This window comes from Guyanagaster necrorhizus (genome assembly GCF_019112545.1).
Source record: "Guyanagaster necrorhizus MCA 3950 unplaced genomic scaffold BT62scaffold_11, whole genome shotgun sequence".
In the NCBI taxonomy this organism is placed as follows: domain Eukaryota; kingdom Fungi; phylum Basidiomycota; class Agaricomycetes; order Agaricales; family Physalacriaceae; genus Guyanagaster; species Guyanagaster necrorhizus.
In genome coordinates this window covers 712,739-726,400 of record NW_025064890.1, presented here as the reverse complement: position 1 = coordinate 726,400, position 13,662 = coordinate 712,739, and the positions used below count along the sequence as shown (strand labels likewise).

The window sequence follows — 13,662 nt, the reverse complement described above, 5'->3', positions numbered from 1 at the left end:
TTTCGCTGTTGCTCCTTGAGTTCGTTGATCAATTCTCACGTCTTTGACTTCGGTTTCATGTGTCTTGTCCGACTGTTCCCTCGCTCTCGAGCTTATCTTGGGGGAACCCACATCGACGACTTTACGTTAGAGATGGGGCATTGCATCTTACGCGACCTTACACCAAACTCTACGACGAACCCTTCTTCCCGATTCGATGAAATTCCGACTGTTTATAGTTCAGAGTGTGTGGGAGGCTGAACTGTCTGAAAGGCTTTATCGGCTTTACAAAAGGACGTAAGGACAGTCGGAAATCGGCCTACCTCAGTCTGGGATCGATGGTACTGCAAGAAGCCGATTCAAAGCACTTCGATGGGCCAGGTCTCGTCGCTGAGCGTTGAGAGAGTGCAGAGAAGATAAGCACGTTTCACCGGTTGACGGGAGCTGGAGCAGTGATTTCATAGGTATGTCAGGCCGGCAGAATCATGGATATATCTGCGTAGAGGTCTCATGTCTGCTCTATTCATCTAAATTTCTGACAATCGAGCCTAGATCGCAGGATTGTATAGTTTATGCAAGGCTTGCCCCAATACTTCGGGCCTTTCCCTCCGTCCGCAGTCGGAAAGGCGTTTTCCTGGAAGCCGTATCGCACCGTGTCTGGGAATCTGCGAGCACTCATAATTGTAGAAGTACAGTCGTCGAGTGGGCGATTGATAAAATATAATATTTTTGGAGTGAGCAGCTCATTTCCACCTACTATAGAGGCATTCATTCACGCATGAGAAACATCAAGAAAATTTAATTGCATTGTGTTTATCACCGGCTTGTGAGAAACAAAGGCAATGACCAGGTGGTTGGTGGTCAGTGCGGTGGCAGTACTGTGCAGTACCTTGCGGACTTTGAACAATTACAGTCAAAAAGCTGTCATTTTTCAAACTCTCATCGATTCTTTTCCCTTTCCACCACCATGCCTGGATATCGTCTGGAATACGCTTCATCCAATCGCGCTAAATGCAAAGGTACTTGAATTCACTGCCATTTCCATCTTTTTCATACTGAGTGTCGACGTGGTTGCAGGCCCCAAGCCCTGTGCCGGTAGGTCCCCAAGGTCACTCAAGCTGCATCCATAGCTGACCGTCGCGTACAGGGAGCGTTATCTCGAAAGGCACGATGCGTTTTGGGACGACTGTGGAATTCCAAGGGAAACAGTCATTGTACGTCGCGCTGTCTCACTATCAACGGACGCGTCTCACCGCCTTGACTACAGCGCCTGGCGTCACTGGGGATGTGTGACGAAAAAAGTTCTATCGAATGTCAAGGAACAGTTCTCGAAGGCATCTGAAATGGATGGTTACGAGGATATGAAGCCTGAAGACCAAGCCAAGGTCGATAAGGCATGGGAAGACGGCCAAGTTGCGGATGAAGACATCCCGGGGACGGCCAGGAAAGCTGAGGGTGAGGCTGAAGAGGAGGAAGAGGAGGAGAAACCGAAGAAGGCGAGGAGCAAGAAGAAGGCAGATGATGGTGAGGAAAAGCCCAAGAAGGCGAGGGCACCTAGGGCCAAGGTATGTGACGCTGGGAATGTCTTCGCCATATCCAGACCAATTTTTTTCTTTAGAAGCCGAAGGCAGATGAGGACGCGGAAGAAGAAGCTGAAGAGAAGCCTAAGAAGAAGCGCGCACTCCCTAAGGTAACCACAATGCTGCTGTTTCTCTTCTCGTCATTGACCTTGTTGGTTTCAGAAAGCCAAAGAGACCGAGGAAGAGGATGAAGGTGAGGCGCCCAAGAAGAAACGTGCAACCAAGGTTTGTCTTTCACGGCTCGGCTCTCCTCATCTGAATCATTCTTATCAGAAAGCAAAAGAGGAGTCAGATGGCGATGAGGGAGAGGAGGAAGCGACTAAGAAGAAACGAGCAACGAAGCCCAAGGCTGCCCCCAAGAAAAGGGTAACGAAGAAAAAGGTAAATCTATGTTGTTCGACAAGTGATGTATCTGTTAACCTATGATCCAGGCGGATGACGAGGAATCTGGCGAAGACTTTTCCAAGGACGTCGATGCTGTCGAAGGCGGTGATGAGAGTGAGGTCGAACCCGAAGATACTCCCAAGAAGAAGGCTCCCACTAAGAAGCCCGTCTCGAAGAAGGGCAAGGCCACTGTAAAGGTATGCTCTCAGCAGGATCCAATTCAATACCTACTGATTTCTGCTTCAGGAAGGTGAATCTGCTGCTGAAGAGGGCAATGCTAGCGATGCCGAGGCTGGCAAGAAGAGAAAGGTATACATGATGTCAACACTGTTGATAGCGAACTCATAAAATGATCACAGAAACCCGCCTCCAAGACCGCCGCCAAACCCGTTGCTAAGAAAGCCAAGGCTGCTCCACGACAGAAGAAGAGTAAGGTTGTCGTTGAGGATGAGGAAGAAGCCATGAATGAATAAGTTGTTGATTCGTGATTGCTGGATACCCTCGTGCTGGAATTTCTGGACTGTTTGTTTTTTTCTCTCCCTGCTGTAGTGTTTTATACGTTTTCCTTCGTGCTTCTTTGTGCAGTTGCTAATGATATATGATAACTTTTTTTTTTTTCGCCTGACAGCGCGAACACGTGATGATATCGCGTTCTCAAGTAGTTTGACGTTCGATAAAAAGACAGGATCAAATGCCAGTTTGTGTACCTTCGCAGTATGTCGATTTCTCGTTCATAATTCATGCAGATAAAAACTAAGATGCTCTTCGCCATCGTTTTCGTATCTGCTCAGATAGTCAGGGAAATATTACAGCAGCAGCCTGACTCGACAAGATTGAAAATGTCCAAATGTAATGTGGTGAACTTCAGAAAAGCGAAACAACTTTCGAAATGGAAGTTCCTTTGTCAACGGTGGGACGTTTGCGTGAGTAAAGATCTCCAAGACTTCAAGGAAAGAGTTCAAAAGACAATGCTAGTCGCGTTAGTATGGTTTGGGAGGGAGGACTCCCTGTCGACGAGTGACCTATAACTTAGTCAAGGATTCCTTGCGCATGCCATTCCAGGGTGATCGTCTGACTTGGTTCCAATGATCATGAGCGATTCGAAAGTGAGGATTCAAATATCCATCTCTAGGATGTTCGCCAGTCTCAATCCTAACAGTACTAGATCGGTATAATTATTACGTAGTCAATGTCTAGGCTGTCTATCAATCAACTCTATAGATCAAGCTTCCGCCTCCACTTCATCAGGGTACCCGATAACGACACTCAAAGCCTGCTTTACCAACAGCGCCTGCTCTTCTGGCGATTTGAACACTGTCGACAGGTCAAATTTTCCATCGCACGTAAGTCGGAACTCTTCTGCGCGCTGCGAACCAAGGGACTTGAGGTATGACAGTATCGCTTGCGATGACTGTACCAGGTTAGTTTCGTTCTTGGCAAGGCGATGAAGGAGGCGTACCTCCAGATCAAGCTTTGCATCTGGACCTAATGCAGCGAAAAGGGTATTTTCGACTTCTTGCAGAGGCGCTTGAAGCATTTGCGACACCTTGGCGGCTGCAAGGATAGCCTGTTGTGACGAGGGATGTCGTTGAAGGTATTGCGAATTGAACGTCTCCAGCGATACTTCCTCGGGTAGTAGTTCCAATAAGGACTCCTTGAAAAGAGGTCCAATAGGAACCGGAGGTTCTTGAGGAAGAGCGGACGCTAATGATAGGCACTTAAGGAGTGCATACCGAGGACTATAAATATACATACCTGTTCGTCGCACATGAACAAGACGTATGTGCAACTCGGGATTTTCTACATCAATCGAACACGCGTGTTTCAAGGCTTTAGCGGCCTGTAATAGCTTTTCTGCATTCCGGTTAGTCTCAGTGTAAAACTACCTAGGATGACATACTCACTGCGCCTAATCGCAACATCATATACTGCTATCCAAACTTCGATATTTTGCGGAGCCAACGTAGTGAGCGGATGGAGGAACTTGGCCGCACGTTCTAGAGGATCACTGCATCCTAATAGCTTGATGCCGTCAACATCGTCGTCTTTGGGAGCGGTTGGTTCGAGGCCCTTGTCCTCGTTCGAAGACTGCTGGCTATTGCCTAGGAGACAGTTAATATATCAAAAAATGGTGCGAATATCCTCGCCTACCCTTTTTGGAGTCATCCTGAACTTTCTGTGCCGCTTTCTTGGCCTTTTTCTTTGCCTTCTTTTCGGCATCTGTGAGTTGACCTGTTGGTCGTGAGACACCTGTAGGTTATGGTGATCGACTTAACAAACCGGAGGACGCAAGCGATGCTGCTATTGAAGGATCATCGTGGACTGCAACGAATATCTATAATTTGGATGAGGGCCACATAAAAATAGATAAAGAAATGACGAACTCTGCTCGCAGATATAGCTGCTTTCACGTATGCCAGATGCGACCTTAATCGGTCTTCCCATGCAAGAAGGCTGTATCGACAATGTCAAGACATGGAACAACAGCTTATCCCTAAGAAGACGCACTTCAAATATATGTTGATTGTGAATTTGCGCATTGAGTAGCCGTGGAAGTCATACTGATCGTCCTCGACCTCATCGAAGACCTATGACGGCTGTAAGTGGTGTTCGGCAACTAAGGGAAAATTTATACTTTCTGTATGGCGATATATTTCTTAAGGGCTAAATTTATCTTGCCACTACGGTTCTGAGCATCCGCCTCCTCGATAAGATACAGCAAAGATTGCATATCTTCGAGGTCCGCACCAGGGCTTGTGGCGTCTTTCTAGTTGCAAATTAGTCAATCGCTATCCAAACGTGAGTATGAACGCTTCCCACCTTCGTGAAGAGGCCCAGCAGAGCACTAGCCTCGTCCACAAGCCCGGCGCGAAGTCGGTATTTGGCACTTTTGGTGTTCAAGAAACGATCCTGACCATCTAATAACCGTGCTTCCTCTACTGACCGTGCGGCACCAAACAAGTCACCAGCACGTTTGAGAACTCGGGCTCTGCATGTATATAGTTCCGGGAGTGTTGGCGTGTGCTTGAGTGCCTCATCCAGGATTTCGAGAGCTCGTCTGAATTGCGAAAGGTAGGAGAAATGCTGTGCCTGGAAATACAGTATCCACAAGTATGTTGTGGGCTGTGAGGTAAATGTCGACGATGAGGGTGCTGCAGAATCTGGCGCATTTTCTGCTCGGATCTCTTCGAGCAGGGCCTGGATCTGACTCAATTTGGCTTGATCTTTGTATAGCAACTTGATATCAGCAAAGAGTGAAGGAATGCCTTTGGTGAAACCTGAGAGGAGGTACGGTTTTGCCAACTCTTTGAACCGATCTCCGGATGCGAAGGAGAGGGCTAGTCGGCGTGGGGCGTTCGCTCGGGGTATCTGCGAGGAGATATCTCGTAAAATGGCGAGTGATGCCTCATCTATGATATCGTAATCCTGATTAATGAGATCAATGAACCGGGGAAACGCGCTTACCGCTATCAATTCCTTGGCTGGCAAGATATCCATGATAGTAGCTGGTACAGTCTGGGTTGTGGTCAATGAGGACACGCCATGCATGTTCTGATTCGTCAGACTTGAGCTTGGAGAGCAGGCGTGCTGTAGTGGCGTTTAAAGGGACACATTAGGTGATTGAACTATGCCAACAGACCTCTGGCTTCCATGATGGCAGTTTTGTCCACAATTACACGGGATTTAGAGCTGACATCGAGTAAAGAGAGTGCCTCAGTGAACTCCCCGAGTTCTTCAAGTAACCGGACATGATACATTGTTGTTTCCGAATGCTCAGTGTCATAGTCGGGAACGTTCTGAGCAACGGTAAGCATTATTACATCAGAAAAATCGGCTACGACGGCATACCTTCAGAGTTCTTTCATATTGTTCTAATACCTTTTTGGCCTCAAGAAGATTCCCACTGAGATGGTATGCGACGGCAAGGGACACCCAGTTCTGGCGGACAGTTGGACGAAGGCGCAGCAATATGTGTCGCGTCTCGACAAGCCCGTCATACAGCCGAAGCTGCGTTTGTAAGTGGGCAGCATCTCGAAGAATATTCAAGTTTTCCTAGTTCGCAAATTGGAACCACACTCCGTCTCTATGACTTCGCGACGCACCTTGTCGAATCGCAGGGCCTGAATATACGATTTCAGAGCTTCCTCGTAGTTTTTCTCTCCCTTCTGAATGAGACCGAAGACATGCCAGCATATGTGAGAAGTGAGATCGAGACGGACGCCCTTCTTGACGAGGTCAATGCCTTCCTCTCGTCGACCCATGTGGGTGAGAATGAGACCTTTCATGCACATTGTCTCTGCAGACGATAATCAATACTATGAGGCCTTGAGGTCCCGCAACGCTCACCACCGTGCTCTGGAAATTTCTTCAATATCTGATCCGCCGTTTTGAGGCCTTTTTTGAGCTGCCGGGCCTCGTACATAGTCAGGACCTCCTTGAAGAGAGACGCCTCCTTGAGCGGCAATGCCCTCTTAGGTGGTATTCCGAGGACTCTAGACATGAGTAGGCCGTCGTGGACGTTGAGGTGGCTGTAAAGATGACAAAATTGTCTGATGCCGGCGGCGAGCAAACAAGACCAAAACAACGCGTGCAACTACCGTGCCTGCACTTATTCCTCTTTCCCACATCTGCTTTTTCTTCCGTCATGGTCGCGCAAACCCGCCACGGCGGCCAGACATCTCCCGGGAAGCTCGCGTTCAAGGAGAAGCTCGTCACAAAGGGCACGACGACCGACGCTTTGCTCAAAAAGCTGAAGAATTTACACGAGGAGCTCAGCGTGTTGGACCAAGACCGCGTTGACACCAAATCACTCGACAGCGTCCGCAGGGAGCTCATTCTCAATTCTATACTACACCACAAGGACAAGGGCGTCAGGGCCTACGCTGCCTGCTGTCTGGCTGATGTTCTTGGCCTATATGCTCCAGAAGCACCGTACACCGTAACGGAGCTTGTCGATATATTCCAGTTCATCTTCCAGCAGCTCAAATCTGGCCTCAAAGGAACGGAAGATACGTACTATAATCAGTACTTTCACGTTCTCGAGTCCTTGTCAACCGTGAAGAGCGTCGTCCTCGTCTGCGACCTCCCAAATGCCGATGAGATGATGAAGCACATCTTCAGCGACTTTTTCATCATTGTGCGACGCGACTTTTCTAAGCAGACAGAGAGTTTCATGGGCGATATTCTTACCGCACTCATTGACGAATGCCACACCTTGAGTGCGCCCGTGCTTGAGATACTTATGGCTCAGTTCATGGATAAGAACGCGGTGCGTGTTCTGGTACTCTTGGTCCCACAATATTTGATGTCGTTTCTTCCAGCAACCGGACCAGCCAGCGTACCGTCTTGTCGTGCAGATATGCAATCAGACTGCCGACAAGCTGCAGCGACATGTGTCCATGTATTTTACAGACATCATCGTAGCCAACTCTGGGGATGAGGAATTGAAGGAAGTCCGTAAAGCACACGAACTTGTCAAGCGGATACATCTGGCATGCCCTACACTTCTTCACAGTGTGATACCACAGCTCGAGGAAGAGCTGCGGGCAGAAGACGTTCAGCTCCGTTCCATCGCCACGCAAGTTCTCGGTGAAGTGTTTGCTGACAAGGGTGGGTCCGATCTCTCCAAGAAATATCCGACGACATGGAGAGTATGGTTAGCCAGGACAAACGACCGTTCTGTCACGGTCAGGCTGAAGGCTTTGGAGTCGTCACGAGCCATCATATCCGGAGGATTCCCGGAGATGAGAGAAGCGGTACAAGGTGCGCTTCAGTAATGATCTCAATCATCCATATTGACTTTATTTAGAGCACCTGCAACAGAAACTTTTGGATCCCGATGAGAAAGTGCGCGCGGCTGTCTGCAAAATTTATGGTCAATTGGACTATGAGACAGTCGCTCATCATGTTACAGAAGCACAGCTCCGTGCTATGGCCCAGCGCGCCATTGACAAAAAAGTTTGGCAGTCTTGCGAATTCAATGCACGAACTCTGCTCACCTTCTTTTCAGCAAGTTGTACGAACTGAAGCTTTAAAGAGTCTCGGCAAGCTCTATAATCTCGCTTACCCTCAAATGTACGACTCCGCCGCCGACTTTCCTTCTAAAGCTGATGGATTTCAGTGAAAGCAATGACCCTATTGCTATTTCCAATTTCTCGTGGATACCAAATACTCTGTTTCCTTTGCTAGGCATGAGCCACGAAGCCAAGTAAGATCCTTGCGACTTAATTGTGCGTCTTTTCTGAATGCAGGTGTTTCAGGCCTGCAGTCGAGCAAGCACTTGCAGATTACATATTGCCTATGCCTCGATCTTCGCCGCCCGAAAAGGGTAAATCTAGTGACAGTGAAATTGATGAGGTGCTCTGGACGGATAGACTGCTCAACACGATGAAGTTCCTCGTTGAAGAGCGCTCCATCAATGGCCTTCTTGCCTTCACGAATTTGAAGTCATCGTATGTACTTCGTCGCTACTTTCCGCCTATTATCCTAATGCTCTACGTAGTCAGCCGGCTCACGTGCTAGCTTTTATAGATGCGTGCATTCAGAATAATGTGCGTCCCACAATCAAAAATGGTGTAGTTTCACTGAACTAATGCGTCCCAGAACGGTATCATTGACGGCGACAAAGAAACTACAGAAAAGGTGAAAAGTGACTTGACCCGACGTGTCAAACAGCTCGCCGGTATATTTTCAGCCAGGTGTTCCAAGTGCGCTGACGCTGACGCAACATCACAGCTCTGTATCCTGATTCATCAAAAGCTGCTGACGATCTGTTCGGTTTCGCCAAGTTGAATGATCAAACAGCGTACAAGCTTCTGAAGAAGTGTATAGATCCCCAAACAGACTTTAAAACGCTTGTCAAGCGGAGAGTGAGTCGATACGGAGAGCGACGGTGTAAACTGCTAATAGAATTCTTAGAGCGAATTCCTGAAAAAAATCATAGATAACTCTCCTGGTGTCGTGTCCACAATGTCTATTCTTCTGCGACGGACGACATATCACGTCGTTAATCAGTCCTCCATTCCTACTCTTCTGAAGCGTCTAGAAAATGACCGAGGAAGAGAAGCAAATGTGACTGCGGGTCATATACACACGCTGATGAGATATATCTCCAAGCACATGCCAGCCATCTACAAGTCCCACGTAAGCGCCCTGGTGAAAGCCATTTCGGATGAGGATGCACCGCCCTTGTTGGTTTCGTCGGCCCTTCAAGCCCTATCGAGCGTGATTCAATGGGATGAAGATCTGGCACTTAAGGACTCGTGAGTGAATTGGCAGTCTTTTTGTTTGCCTTCTAAACTGATGATTTTTGTTGCAAGACATACGATAGACCGTATCACTCGATACGTCACAGGCCCCAGTTGGAAGCAGGCGAAATTTGCTGCACGAATACTTGCTTCTTGTTCCCGTCAGAGCGAAACCTGTACGGAAGTGGTCGAGGTATGTTTCCATTCATTGATCCCATGCGCATCTTTCATCGAACTTCGTTTAGTCAATGGCCGACGGATTGTCCGATGCGTCGCCTGAACTCTTGATAGCGCACATAGCTGCTCTTGCACAGTTTGCACTGCTAGCACCGGATGCCTTTGAGTCCAAAAGTGACGTAATAACGGAGTTTTTAGTGAAGGAGCTTCTTATGATACCTCAGCTACCAGATCCAGTCAGTGACATGTGCCACGCTGTTGAATATCTGGCTCAATACCTTATACAGGACGATGATGCGGACGAAGAATGGGTGAACGATGATGCTATGCCTGATCTTCTTCGAGCCAAAATCCTTGCCTTGAAGGTGTTTAAGAACCGCAGTCTGGCATACGCCGACTCGGATAAAGGACTGATGGTGTCGGGGCCACCGTTGAAAATCTTCAAACAGCTAGTTGAGATGAACGGCGCGCTTTCTTCTGATGTTGCAGAAAAGTGGGTCTATCGGTGTATCTTACGATGTGCCGTGCTCACGCGTTTTTAGCCCCAAATTTATGGCACGTCTGCGTCTACAGGCAGCTATTTCACTGTTACAATTGTCGAGTGTCAAGAAATACGAGACGTCTGTGGCAACGGCCTTTACTCGACTGACGTTAGTTGTTCAGGTTCGTTAGCCAGTCAGCAGATGAGTTATTATCATGATTGATCACAACTATTAGGATTCCTGCTACAATGTGCGGTATAATTTCTTGCGGAAGATCATCATTCTGCTGTATGCCCAGCGTATACCGATTACTTTCAATGTGGTACCATTTTTGACGATTCATGATCCCGAAGAAGATATTAAATTAACTGTATGTTCGTTCTATTCGCGGTGTAACTATTATGTTGACATTCCATAAGGCGACATCATATATATCCACCGCCATTCGAACATTGCCGGCCAGTTAGTCACTTCCTCTCTGGTGTTTCCTCTCCTTGACCGTGCCTTGTAGATGTGCGGGTGCGCTATTTTGACATCAGTGTCATTCGGCTGATGCATCTGCTTGCGCATCATCCCGACTTTTCAATAGCCCTCGAAGACTTGCAAGATATTGGCAAGTGAGTTGAGTCGACCTCTCCCGTTACGTCCATCACCCATAGTTTTCTCAGGTATCTCAAATATTTTGCCGATCAAGTGGTCCAGGCAGAAAATATTTCCCTTATCTATCATTACGCTTTGAAGGGAAAGACTGTCAGAGATCTTGAGTCCGAAGAATACAGCCAGGTATGGCTTCTGGTATTGGGTTCAAAACTGATGCTGATTTTTTTTTCAGAATTTCTACGTAATATGTGAACTGGCGCAAGAGATCATTAGAGGCCGGGCCCGCCATTATTCGTGGAGTGTCCCAAGCTATCCGGGGAAAATCAAACTGCCGTCTGACATCTTACGCCCCCATGCGAGCCCCGAAGATGCCAACAAAGTCAGTCACAATTCTTTGTGATCCGGAGGAGCGTCCTTACATTTGTTACAGACAGCGAACACTGTTTACTTGCCAAAGGAAGTTGCAAAGTGGGCGGCCGAACTGTATAAGTCTGCTCCTGCGGCAGTGAGTTGGTTCCTGGTCTCTGACATTCGACATGTCCTTACAACCCTCCAGGAGAAAAAAGAGCGCAAAATCCCTACGAAACGCAAAGCCCCAGCCACAAATGGAAATGGACATGCGAGGTATGCTTCACATATTGTATTATTCCAGTGTTCTCAATTGTCTTTTACGTAGGCGAACGAGGAAGAAACGTCGATCCGATGATGAATCTGATGAGCCCGACGAGTCGGAGAGCTCAAGTGATGTTGAGATGGCTGATGGTGCCGGTCCACTAGAAGAATCAGAAGACGACGAAGATGACCATGAGTCTAGTGAAGAGGTCCTGGGACGGGGTGCTCGAAGTCGCGCTAAGGTAAGCCTCGTGCGTAGCTGTCTGACAAATGACTGATCGTCGTTTTGCAGAAGAAAGCTGCGCGGAAGGCGAAAGGTGCCAAGAAGCGCGCATCTGATGGTTGAGGGCTAGTTGTTGTATTCTTATTCCGTTCCTTCTACACGTTGTATTATTTTGTGCATGCATTTTTGTCTATTTGATCTGTTCTTCGCTCGCACTTTCTGTATTTATCTTGTTCTATATTATTTAATGTGGACCAATGTACGACTATGGTTCGGACTTTTGGAGAGCTACTGCAGCTCTTCACCGTGGAAGCAAACGCTCAAGATATGTAAGAGCCAGTCTCATATATGTCAATCTTTACTATACATTTTACTACTGCTGAAATGCATCATACCAGTGTGATACCTGCAGCCAGCAATGCAATTGAAATCGATGCCAGATCGACTTGGATCATCGTGGCCGCGCTCTCGCTCCTCTTCACAGCCTCATTTTCGTCCCTTCTCACCTCCGTAGCACACGAACAAGTAGACTCCGCGGCAAGTGTGGCTGCGCTAGCTGACACAGTCATCGTCTGCAGTTCCCCATCTGTTGCCGTCACGGTGACAGTCTCCGCCTCTCCAGCAACTGTAACTGTAAACACTTCCCCGTCGAACGACACCGTCTGTGTTTCCACTGGTGGCAGCGTAGCTGTAATTGTTGCTGTTTGTACTTCACCATCTACTGTAACAGTGACTGTCTGGACCGCCCCGGTCACCGTAACAGTCGCTTCAGCCCCATTAGAAGAGTCTGTGAGGGTTTGTACGAATTCCGTCGTCTCTGCCTCGGTGACGGTCACCGTTTGGATGGCACTATTGACGGTGAAAGTAACGGTTTCATTTAAAGTAACTTTGGAAGGAGGCAATGTGACGGTAACAGTGGCAGTCTGCACCTCCCCATCGACGGTAACGTCGACAGTTTGCACAGCACCAGTAACTGTGACGGTCTCAACTGCTCCATTGGAAGAGTCAGTCGATGTTGACACGAGTTCCGTTTTCTCTGCTTCGGTTACGGTAATGGTCTGAACGACACCACTGACCGTAGCCGTCACGGTTTCGTTAAGAGTGGTGGTGGTAGGCGACTGGGTGGAAGAAGTACTCGTGGGACTTAAAGTAGTAGTCACCGTCGCGGTCTGCTCCTCCCCATCCACGGTCACAGTGACCATCTGAACGGCACCAGTAGCTGTGACAGTCTCGACAACACCATTTGAAGAATCCGTAACGGTTTGCACGAGGTCCGTCGTCTCTGCCGCTTCGGTGACAGTCGCTGTCTGAATAGTGCCACCGATGCTTAGCGTAACGGTCTCGTCAACGCTTATGGTCGATGAAGCAGTGGCCAAGACGGCATTCGACGTCGAGGATAGAGTAGCAGTCACTGCTGTCGTCTGTTCCACCCCATCTATAGTAAGAGTGACTGTCTGAACTGCACCGGTAACTCTGACAGTTTCCTCCGCCCCATTAGCAGAGTCTGTGAGAGTCTGAACGAGCTCCGTCGTCTCGGCCTCCGTTACCGTGACTGTCTGGACGGCACCCTCGACGGTGAAGGTGACGGTCTCGTTGATGGTTATAGTTGGGGATAGAGTAGCCGTCACTGTCGCGGTTTGAACCTCTCCGTCGACGGTGACATTAACCGTTTGGATTGCACCAGTAACTGTGACGGTCTCAACCGCTCCATTTGCATCATTGGTAGATGTTTGTACCAACTCTGTCGTTTCTGCTTCGGTGATGGTCACCGTCTGCACGGTTCCACCGACGGTAACGGTAACAGTCTCGTTGAGACTGGCGGAGGCTGACTGGGCGAACGAAGTGGTTGGGGGACTCAGAGTGGCAGTCACTGCTGCAGTCTGCTGGACCCCGTCAACAGTAACAGTGGCTGTTTGAATTGCGCCAGTAGCAGTGACAGTCTCCACAACGCCATTTGAAGAGTCGATAATAGTTTGAACCAGTTTCGTGGTCTCTTGGACCTCAGTGACAGTGACTGTTTGGACGGCGCCGCTAATCGTTACAGTGACGGTCTCGTTAAGACTGTATGCAGTCGATGTTGCGACGACTAAGGAAGAATCAACGGTTGTATACGTGGCAGAAGATTCGGTGGTAGAGGAGGCAACATCTGCAGCAGTAGAGACAGTGGCCGTGGCGGTCACCACTTCTCCATCCACAGTTATAGTGACGGTTTGCACATCCCCATCCGCAATAGCCGTAGCAGTGACAACTTCACCATTGACGGTGACTGTCACTGTGTGCACTCCGGAAGAAACGCCACCTGTAGTATCGGTGATCCACTCGCTTATACCTAGCGCAGTTCCATCTACCGACAATGCCTGCACAGCAAAGTACGTCGA

At 48.6% G+C, this 13,662-nt stretch overlaps 4 protein-coding genes across 4 annotated transcripts; 3 read left to right on the top strand and 1 right to left on the bottom strand.

Annotated features, from left to right (window-relative positions):
• Positions 1-57: 57 nt before the first annotated feature.
• BT62DRAFT_1075600 (uncharacterized protein) lies at positions 58-703 on the top strand (the record flags this gene model as incomplete). Its single annotated transcript, XM_043179131.1, has 4 exons — positions 58-210; positions 253-384; positions 453-478; positions 532-703. The coding sequence occupies 4 exons, from the start codon at positions 58-60 to the stop codon at positions 701-703; spliced, it is 483 nt and encodes a 160-aa protein (XP_043040347.1).
• A 165-nt stretch (positions 704-868) lies between these two features.
• BT62DRAFT_931422 (zf-PARP-domain-containing protein) lies at positions 869-2,636 on the top strand (the record flags this gene model as incomplete). Its single annotated transcript, XM_043186121.1, has 10 exons — positions 869-998; positions 1,057-1,074; positions 1,127-1,193; positions 1,247-1,544; positions 1,598-1,669; positions 1,722-1,784; positions 1,833-1,940; positions 1,991-2,140; positions 2,190-2,252; positions 2,303-2,636. Coding segments are annotated over exons 1-10 (1,001 nt in total), but the record flags the coding sequence as incomplete, so codon positions are not given.
• A 415-nt stretch (positions 2,637-3,051) lies between these two features.
• Positions 3,052-6,494, bottom strand: BT62DRAFT_931421 (N-terminal acetyltransferase A, auxiliary subunit). The gene is made up of 15 exons (XM_043186120.1): positions 6,291-6,494; positions 6,047-6,240; positions 5,793-5,996; positions 5,584-5,740; positions 5,409-5,531; positions 4,764-5,353; positions 4,579-4,710; positions 4,452-4,531; positions 4,328-4,397; positions 4,224-4,278; positions 4,095-4,175; positions 3,848-4,045; positions 3,699-3,797; positions 3,403-3,647; positions 3,052-3,354 (listed from the first exon to the last, which is right to left on the bottom strand). Exons 1-15 carry the CDS (start codon positions 6,442-6,444, stop codon positions 3,166-3,168), a joined length of 2,571 nt encoding a protein of 856 aa, XP_043040345.1. The 5' UTR covers positions 6,445-6,494; the 3' UTR covers positions 3,052-3,165.
• Positions 6,495-6,537: 43 nt separating this feature from the next.
• On the top strand, positions 6,538-11,550 carry BT62DRAFT_931420 (cohesin-associated protein Pds5). The gene is made up of 23 exons (XM_043186119.1): positions 6,538-7,212; positions 7,265-7,706; positions 7,753-7,901; positions 7,954-8,018; positions 8,065-8,151; positions 8,204-8,395; positions 8,446-8,494; positions 8,547-8,625; positions 8,679-8,812; positions 8,862-9,205; positions 9,263-9,383; positions 9,436-9,603; positions 9,655-9,860; positions 9,910-10,030; positions 10,085-10,219; positions 10,269-10,311; positions 10,361-10,466; positions 10,518-10,632; positions 10,682-10,828; positions 10,880-10,958; positions 11,009-11,073; positions 11,126-11,303; positions 11,354-11,550. Exons 1-22 carry the CDS (start codon positions 6,589-6,591, stop codon positions 11,153-11,155), a joined length of 3,501 nt encoding a protein of 1,166 aa, XP_043040344.1. The 5' UTR covers positions 6,538-6,588; the 3' UTR covers positions 11,156-11,303; positions 11,354-11,550.
• The last annotated feature ends 2,112 nt before the right edge of the window (positions 11,551-13,662 follow it).

What these genes read in the sequence shown, in the direction of transcription:
- BT62DRAFT_931420 (XM_043186119.1), top strand. Translation starts at nt 6,589, where the DNA reads ATGGTCGCGCAAACCCGCCACGGCGGCCAGACATCTCCCGGGAAGCTC. An exon ending in AATCTCGCTTACCCTCAAAT is followed by an intron (nt 8,019 to 8,064) that starts GTACGACTCCGC and finishes GATGGATTTCAG; the next exon opens with TGAAAGCAATGACCCTATTG. An exon ending in GATCTGGCACTTAAGGACTC is followed by an intron (nt 9,206 to 9,262) that starts GTGAGTGAATTG and finishes TTTTGTTGCAAG; the next exon opens with ACATACGATAGACCGTATCA.
- BT62DRAFT_931421 (XM_043186120.1), bottom strand. Translation starts at nt 6,444, where the DNA reads ATGTCTAGAGTCCTCGGAATACCACCTAAGAGGGCATTGCCGCTCAAG. An exon ending in AGGCCCTGCGATTCGACAAG is followed by an intron (nt 5,997 to 6,046) that starts GTGCGTCGCGAA and finishes TTTGCGAACTAG; the next exon opens with GAAAACTTGAATATTCTTCG. An exon ending in ATGCAAAGCTTGATCTGGAG is followed by an intron (nt 3,355 to 3,402) that starts GTACGCCTCCTT and finishes AACCTGGTACAG; the next exon opens with TCATCGCAAGCGATACTGTC.